The sequence below is a fragment of the Pecten maximus genome, chromosome 13 (assembly GCF_902652985.1).
Source record: "Pecten maximus chromosome 13, xPecMax1.1, whole genome shotgun sequence".
Classification (NCBI taxonomy): domain Eukaryota; kingdom Metazoa; phylum Mollusca; class Bivalvia; order Pectinida; family Pectinidae; genus Pecten; species Pecten maximus.
The window spans coordinates 18,739,867-18,749,306 of record NC_047027.1 but is presented as its reverse complement, the minus strand read 5'-3'; the positions used below and the strand labels follow the sequence as shown (position 1 = coordinate 18,749,306).

General features: G+C 37.6%; 1 protein-coding gene across 2 annotated transcripts; it reads left to right on the top strand.

Annotated features, from left to right (window-relative positions):
• LOC117341520 (protein Ycf2-like) lies at positions 1-1,749 on the top strand. Of its 2 annotated transcripts, XM_033903390.1 has the most exons (6): positions 2-195; positions 323-587; positions 727-793; positions 976-1,028; positions 1,122-1,286; positions 1,353-1,749. In XM_033903390.1, the coding sequence occupies exons 2-6, from the start codon at positions 387-389 to the stop codon at positions 1,656-1,658; spliced, it is 792 nt and encodes a 263-aa protein (XP_033759281.1). In that variant the 5' UTR covers positions 2-195; positions 323-386; the 3' UTR covers positions 1,659-1,749. The 2 variants fall into 2 exon arrangements, with proteins under 2 accessions (XP_033759279.1, XP_033759281.1); XM_033903388.1 differs by having other exon boundaries at positions 1-195; positions 1,122-1,749.
• Positions 1,750-9,440: the final 7,691 nt, after the last annotated feature.

The following is a 9,440-nucleotide window of genomic DNA, read 5'->3' as shown; positions in this document are numbered from 1 at the left end:
CTGAGAACTTCATGATCATTCATGTCAATATCAAGACTTTTAAGTACAACATTCATAAATTGTAGACTTTGGAGCTGATGCTATTGTGGCAGTGACTTCCAACTACCGAAACACATTCCATCATGTCAACCCAAGTTTTGATACTGATGTTGCCCTAGAAGAGTTCAAGTTGTTGAAAAGAGTTCTGTATGCAAGGTAAAGCATGTCTATTGACACCTTTTAAAGTCTTAAAGTATTGTTCAAATGCTGTTATATATCTATATATATTTGATATCATCTGTTCAAATTATCCATATCTGACTTTCTGACTATCATTTTGCAGGCACGGTGCAGATTTGAAGGCTTTGAAATGGAATAATGTGCAGGACCTACAGGATTTTCCACACATGGCCTTGGTAATAGAGCTGCTGCATTGTCTTCCACCAACGAGTGTCAGCTGTGAAACAACATTTTCACAAATGAAGCTGATCAAGACAAGCAGACGGATAAGCATGTCCAATGAAACATTGAACAACCTTCTGCTGGTCAAACTCCAGAGTCCGTGCATCCCAGAATTTAATCCTAAGGATTCCATTGATGACTGGCTTGTGAGTTTGTTTTGCCAATGCTTTAAATACTTTTCAAATTGTTGCCTTTTCTGGTTAGTTACAAATGAATTATTTCAGTAGATCTAGATGATCTTCAATTCTGACTGATGTGCTTGAAATCCTATGTCTAATTTTGTAGCTCTCATCTTTGATGCCAAGGAGGCCACACTACCGAAGATCTACTGGTAAAAGAGAGAAACAGACTGGTAATTACTTTAATGATATTTAAAACCAACCAAAATCTTGTTATATAATTAATTTGCCTCAAACGATAGTAGAACAACAAATAACAAAATCTTAAAAGATGATTATTCAAACATTTCATTGTTATAAATATAACTCCTTAATAATGTTATAAAATTCAATTTGATCAATTACTTTTTTGCAGACCTGGAAAATGTAACCAATGCAGCTGGTACAGCCCACAACAACATTGATGAGGTAATCATTTAAACAATTGCACTTGAGTTTTGGTATTATGTTAAATTGTTTGTTTATGGGAAGAATTTAATTTGTTTTTATTTTAATTGGTAGATTGGTAATCCTACTCACCTACAGGATGGGGCCCAGATTGAGAGAGAAGATGATTTAGAGACTGAAGAGATTGAGGGAATAAAAGAGGGTGAAACTCAGATTGAGGGAAAGAATGAGGATGAGATTGAGGGAAAGAATGAGGGTGAGACAAAGATTGAGGGTGATGTTGAGAGAAAGATTGAGGGCGAGACAGAGATTGAGGGTGATGTTGAGAGAAAGATTGAGGGCGAGACAGAGATTGAGGGTGATGTTGAGAGAAAGATTGAGGGTGATACAGAGATTGAGGGTGATACAGAGATTGAGAGTGATGTTGAGAGAAAGATTGAGGGTGATACTACAGAGATTGAGGGTGATGTTGAGAGACAGATTGATGGTGAATGGTCTAGGGAAGAGGACAGCATCATAAGTGAGGAAGAACAACTCATGAGACTTGATTTAATCTTTGGAAAAGATGCAGATGATTTTGACTATTCTGAAGACTATCAAGGCGAAGAGGAGAACTTTGAAAATATCATGATGTTTTCAAGAAGTTGTTAATAGTTTTGCAACGATCATGTGTGTCTTTTGGATCCTTTGTCATAATTAAGAGATTGTTTAAGAGATCAAATAAAAGTTATGATGAAATGACTGTTGATATTTTGTATTTTGTTGACAACAATTCCAGACATTTTGTCATACAATGTAGGTGTGTTAATTCTTCTACAAAGAAGCAATTTTATCATCTACTCTAGAATTGTAAAGCATATAATGCATATCTTCCGCAGACTGAATGTCCTGTAATTTCTTAAAGTTTATCAGACCGAAATGTCCTGTGAAAGTTGATTCGGTCTGGTAAATATTCAGAGTTCACCAGACCGAATGTCCTGTGAAAAAAAGTAATATTTCGCATGGTCTGTATGTACTTACTTGTAGTTGCAGATTATTTTACAAAGTGGGTGGATGATATACCAATGAGAAATCAAAAAGCTATAACAGTTGCTCAGTAATTTGTGGAAAGAGTTGTTACCATATTTGGAACTCCTATGCAATTACACTCGGATCAGGGGACTAATTTTGAGTCGGATGTGTTCCAGGAAATGTGTAAAATACTTGGAATAGAAAGGGCAAGGACCACTCCCGACATACCTCAGTCCGATGGTATGGTGGAAAGAGCCAATAGGACAATCGAGGCAATGCTCTCGGCTTTCGTATCAGACAACAAGAAGGATTGGGACGAATATATCTACCTACTCATGATGGCTTATCGGTCTTCTGTACATGAATCAACCGGAGTTTCTCCCTGCGAGATGACATTCGGGAGAAGCATCAATCTTCCAATTGACCTCGTTCTGGGACGGATAAGTTCTGAAAATGACAAAATCCAGACGGATTATGCTATGGCTTTGAGTCAAACATTAGACAAAATACACGAGTTTGGTAGAGGACGACTTAAACTACTGACAGTATGAGGAAAGACCATGACAGAAATATACAATTAAACCAATTTAAGGAGGGAGATCGTGTCTGGTTATAAAGGGAAAGGTTCAAAGCTTCACCGTCACTGGGAGGGTCCCTACTGTGTGGATCAAAAATTTTTCATCACAATCATATGAAGGCTTACAAGGGCACACTTACCTGGGGGGGGGGGGGGGGGGGGGGGGGGGGGGGGGGGGGGGGACTAGGTAGGAGGTAACTCTACTTATCCATGCTGGATAGGAATTTGTGATGTGATGTTAAATGCTTAAAAAGCTCAAGTATTTGGCAAATTCAAATTGATATTCAAACTGATTTTTGCTTCTTTATAGACTATTTCCAGATATGAATGCAAGATGTGCAACGACCACACAGATTAGGCTAAACTGTACTTTGTGGAGCGCCATATGACTGCTGCCCATTCCGGATTCATTTTCCGCTGCAGTGCGTGCAAAGGACTTGCAAACCGAATAGATGCCAGACATAACAAATGTACTGGGGGCAGGATGGAAACTGTGAAGAGAAACACAATGACGTTTACCAAAGAGGAGCAGGATGAGTTCACTCATTTCCAAAGAGGGAGACGGAACCATATAAATAAAGTGCTAAGGGAACCTAGGATTCCTCAGGAAAGACAGGAGGCTAGACTGGAAGCAGACAATATACTTAGGCGGAAGGAGAAACAGACCAGGACATCACCGGAGAGGTCTAACCCACCAAAGATGGCTTCAGTCATTCATAAGGTTACACCGAAAGGAAAGCCAAGTTGTTCAGTTACCAACAAAATGACAGCAGCCCCTACCCGAAAAAGGACAGCTCCAACTGTCCCACACCCGCCAAAGAAAGAGAAATCTAGAACGTGGTCCAAGAGACCAAGGATAGTATCGCCCTCGTCATCTTCAACATCCTCATCATCAGAATCTTCAGAAGAATCGGAAGCACCAGATGCTTATGCAGATCTGATGCTTTCTGATTCCTCTTGTCACATATCGGATGAGGAGCCACAGACAGAGGAGATCCTCACTGTCTCGGTAACTGACCAGGATCCAGCTCAGAGGGATACCTCATCCACCAATTCTGTAACTAACCAGGACCTGGCTCAGCGGGATACCTCATCCACCACTTCTGTACCTGACCAGGACCTGGCTCAGAGGGATACTGCATCCACCACTTCTGTACCTGACCATAACCTGGCTCAGATGGAGACTGCACCAACCGGTCCTATGCTCAACGAAGATCAGGAAGAGACCCAGCACAGCCCACCTGTTCCAGAAGACAATAACAGTATTTTATCAACTCCTATAGAATATGTCCCCTCTGATAAAAAAAAACTACAACTTTCAATTAACCAAACTCAGCGTCATATCTTAAATGTGGGCGGAGACAAGTTCACCACAAGTGCTGCCACCCTTATGGCTGAAAAAGGTCTTCTGGAGAAAATGGTACAGAAGACCTCTCCCCATCAACCATATGAGGTTACAAACAAGTACACATACTTCATAGACAGGGATGGCAAACACTTCAGGGTAATATTAAACTATCCCAGAAATATCAAAGTGGCACCTTACCAAATGGCACAAGGGAGCTGGAAGAACAAGGGTAATCCTATTTGTAAATATGTTGTAAATATCTGGTATAATACCAAGTATTATAGAAGGAAGATTATTGTTAATTTTAACAGAATTTGACACTTTATGATAAAATTCGGGACGAATTCCTGTAATGGAAGGGGGTAAGGTAATAACCATTCAATTCCTTATTCATAAGTTATGTAAGTAATTAATATATATATTGGTTTTGGTTTGGTTTATTTTGTTTAACGTCCTATTAACAGCTAAGGTCATTTAAGGACGGCCTCCCGTGCGTGCGACATGCATGCGTGTGGCGAGTGCGTATGTGTGTTTTGGGAGGCTGCGGTATGTTCGTGTTAAGTCTCCTTGTGATAGGCCCGAACTTTTGCCGATTTATAGTGCTACCTCACTGAAGCCTACTGCCGAAGACACCCAGCAGCACACCCCACCCGGTCACATTATACTGACAACGGGCGAACCAGTCGTCCCACTCCAAATATGCTGAGCGCTAAGCAGGAGTAGCAACTACCATTTTTAAAGACTCTGGTATGTCTCGGCTAGGGGACAGAACCCAAAGCCTTCCTCACAGCAGCGAACGCTCAACTAAAGGCCAAAAGTGAGGCATTGTCAAGGGAGACATTAGGAAACAGAAAGTTGTTCAGAAAGAAGAGAAAAGATAAGATCCTAAATTTAGTCGCCTCTTACGATCATGCAATGGGGGCAGCAGGTACAATTCTTACGCCCTACCTGCAGGGCAGAATATATATAGGAAGTGCTTTTAAATCATTATCAGTACATTATCAAGATAACTACAGAATATTGAAATATTCATAAGTTATGTAAGTAATTAATATATATAGGAAGTGCTTTTAATTGGTTTGGTTTGGTTTATTTTGTTTAACGTCCTATTAACAGCTAAGGTCATTTAAGGACAGCCTCCCGTGCGTGCGATATGCATGTTTGTGGTGAGTGCGTATGTTGTGCTTTGGGAGGCTGCGGTATGTTCGTGTTAAGTCTCCTTGTGATAGGCCGGAACTTTTGCCGATTTATAGTGCTACCTCACTGAAGCATACTGCCGAAGACACCCAGCAGCACACCCCACCCGGTCACATTATACTGACAACGGGTGAACCAGTCGTCCCACTCCGTGTATGCTGAGCGCTAAGCAGGAGCAGCAACTACCATTTTTAAAGACTCTGGTATGTCTCGGCCAGGGGACAGAACCCAAAGCCTTCCTCACAGAGGCGAACGCTCAACTAAAGGCCAAAAGTGAGGCAGTGTCAAGGGAGACATTAGGAAGAAGAAAGTTTGTAAGAAAGAAGGGAAAAGATAAGATCCCAAATTTAGTCGCCTCTTACGATCATGCAATTGGGGCAGCAGGTACAATTCTTACGCCCTACCTGCAGGGCAGGAAGGAAGTGCTTTTAAATCATTATCAGTACATTATCAAGATAACTACAGAATATTGAAATATCTATTTAATGAAATTTAATTTTTTTTTAATTCTGAAACAATGTACATAGTTACCGGACTGTAATTGATTAGTCCATGCTTACATGCTGGTTACTGGAAACAGAAAGAAAACAAATATCAGTTATTTAACTTCATACCCAGTTTTGAAATATGATGGGGTATCATTGTTCTGGGGAAATACAGTTTTCTTCGGTGAAATGTAAATATTGTACATAATTTAACTATTTGTAGAAAAAGAAGTGAATATAATGGAGACAATATTGTGTCTGTTCATTATGTATCATATATGTATTCAGACAAAGACATTGAGATGGCATTGTTTATTACGAAATTAATTTGTATATATCTAAGAATCAAATATATTTGTTTTTTTATTATATTAATTCAACTGTAAAGATTGAAAATGAGGAAATTTCACTGTAGAGGTAAAATGGATATATTGTGAGGTGAAATTGACTGTAGATCTGTATATATATATACGTGTATGACTGAGTAGAACTGTATGTATATATATGTGTGTATGACTGATAGATCTGTATATACATTTATGCAAATTATTTATCTTGATAACATAAAATGTTTTTTTATTGTATGCGAATAACAATTGGTGGAATGATTACCAAAATAAATATATAAAAAATCTGGAAATATATGATATTGTAAATAGTTTTGGTAAAGTGTATGGGAATTACATATCAATATATCAATTTAAGTTATTGACAAGTTTTGTAAATATTACAAATGGGGAAATTATTACTGTACAGCAACTTGGGATATTTGTGAACAATTAACTATGTGTAGATCTGTACATATACATGAATGTAAATTATTTATTTTCTGAAATGTAAATAAGAAGGTGTTTTGTATGAGAGTGACTGATGCAAGATAAATATGTAAGAATCAGTAGTATATTATTGTAAATATCTAGGTTATGAATATGTGGATGAAATTAATATTTCAACTAAAGATATATAGTATTGCAAGATTTAGGGTTTTAGGTGACCAATGTAAACATTGATATCATGTGTCACTGTGTATATAATATTGAAATCGAATGTAAATATAAAAGAAGTTTAACTTTACAAGGTTGTTTGTTCATGTTGGAAAAAAAATATATATACATATGTACCTGAAGATCCAGTTTCCTGCCAGGGAACTTACTCGAGTCACACGAAGGGAAATGGAAGACATCATGGGGATATGGAGGTTAAAAAAACAATCCCTTACATTCTCACATGCATGTCTAGTGATGGACCTCGCCAAAAGGAAATAAAGTATGTACTGGACTCAAACTCCAGAGAAAACAATATACTTTTCCTGGGTACTATAAGCTATAAATAATGTCACGGAAGAATTTGCAGGATCAGTATACGGGCCTAGCAAACTCAAAATACTTTTCTAGATAACTTGTCACGGCGGGAAGCACGTGACACGCACCTGTTAATGTAATGTAAATTCGAGATTAATTATTCGGCATTCGGGACGAAATGCTTTACATGGAAGGGGGTAATGTTACGAGCCTGATAGAAGCTCGAATTACAATCTAACATAGTAATAAATAAATCATTACCGGGAGTTATCGAGAAGACAGAAGATAACTATAGAGGAAAGCAGAAGGAATTAAACCCTGTGATCGAACTCGAGGACCGTCATCTTTGTAACGTGGTTGAATCATATATACCAATATCGTCTATTTACGGGGGGATTTCACGATTAACATGCATGATAGAGTATTTACCTTGTTCATATAGATCCTAAAGACTTCGATCGTATCAGTTTTAAGTAGCATCTAATGTTATTTACGCTAGAAATGACTATTTTCCACTCCTCTGACGGCATGGTGGAATGCTTTCGTCTGTCGGCAATAACAAAGCATTGGATTTGTAAGGACGGCGCTGATTGGTCAATAAACCGAAGACGAATACAAGCGGAGCGCAGATTAACTGTCAGCAGAAACTTCTGCACGCGCTACTATTCCAAGTACTATATAAACTCCGAAAATCGGAGAAATGTTGTCATTCGTTTTATTAAAACGCTGAAGGTATTTTTACATTGACCCTTCAACCCGATTGGAGAAATGGAAACTTTGGTAAGCGTTATAACAATTCAAAAGTGGGACGGATGACCCAGTGTTCACTTTGGAAACCAATGGGGAAATATTTTGTATAGAAAAACCCTCGGAGAAAACTTTCCCCAGGGTGGGAACACCAAAACTCCAAGTGACACTGACAGCAGAAATATTGAGATCTCGGGGAAAATAACATTTACACCAGTTCATATATAGTTGGACAATACTATCCTTCGTCATGATACCAAAGGCTTTCCAGGGTGGGAGAAAGTAGATTCTCTTGCAGCATACTTAGTAGATGGACTAGACACTTCTAAAACACTTGTCGGTAGCGGAAACCAGCCACTTTATCTGTCTCTATGATAATCCTTGTGAGCATGACAGAAGTCCCACAAAATATACCACAAAGTCAAAGAAGGAAGTATTGCCAGGGCCTTGGCGAGCCTCCAACGGAGTGGTTCAACTCCTGGTGTGCAGGCATCTGAGAGGTATATTTCTTTTGAACTTGAAAGGCTTTATTACCAAGACATGTGCTTTCCTTTCACAAATATGACCCCAATATAAATTATAAACAGTTACTGTTTTAAATACACTGTCATCATTGCTAATGTCATCTTCACCATACTGTCATAATTATCACGATACTGTCATCATCACCACACTGTCATCATCATCACCACTGACATCATCATATTGTTATCATCACCACAATGTCACCATCATCACACTGTCATCATCACAGCTGTCTTCATTACCATACTGTCATCATCACCATACTGTCATCTAACCACCACTCTGTCGTCGCCACCACTTAATACTTCTCTTTTCAAAGGTATAGCAGGATATTGAAGCTTTGATTATGAATTTCAACTGAAGATGAAGAAAACTTCCTGCTGATAAGATTTTATGGTAATGAAGGAAATTAGTAGTAACATTTTTGCATGAAGAAATTAATGAAAACAATAGAAAACACAATTTTGTTTTATCTTTCATCAGGTCATTAATTGAAATATCATTCTTCTAAAAAAATCTTTACTAAAACTGGTTATTTCTGTTAACAAAATTGGTGTTCTCAAAAGTAAATCTAATCTAGTAGTGTTCTTTTCATTCATTAAGATTAATAAATTACAGGCTTTGAAAACATCATATTTTTTTTTTTTTTGACAACTCTTTACATAATCAACACCAGAATTGGCTAACAGTTCTACATTCTACATCGATAGAACGATTAAGGATTATTTGCCATTTGACTGGTCTGAAAATCTTTGAATCCAACTTAATGTTAAAGAGCCTATGTAAGCTCCAAGTTTATCATTTTCATGCCACAATTTAACAAGTTTTGAACAACTACTCTTTTAATTTCATCTATTTTGCTGTTCCATAAAAATTCAAAAATAACTGCATGGAGTTTCGAGACGAAAGACTCATAAGGATTAGGTAAAGAGATATAAAGGCTGTTAAATTGTGAATGATAATAAGGGATTTTTAATTATATGGATTCTTCCAATAGGAGTAAATTTTGCATTTTTTCCCCAAAGTTCAAAAAAAAAAAATTCATAACCCTGTTCCTATTTCTCATACCTTTAAAATCCCTTTGTTTTTCTAACATCTGATAATGTTTTATTTTCTTTCCAAATCCTTACATAATTGGACTGTTAATTGATAAAATTATGGATTTTAGCATGTAATAGTATACAGTTTGCTTCAGAAAAAAATCTTAATTCTATATTATTTCAATAATATTGTTTCCGAAAT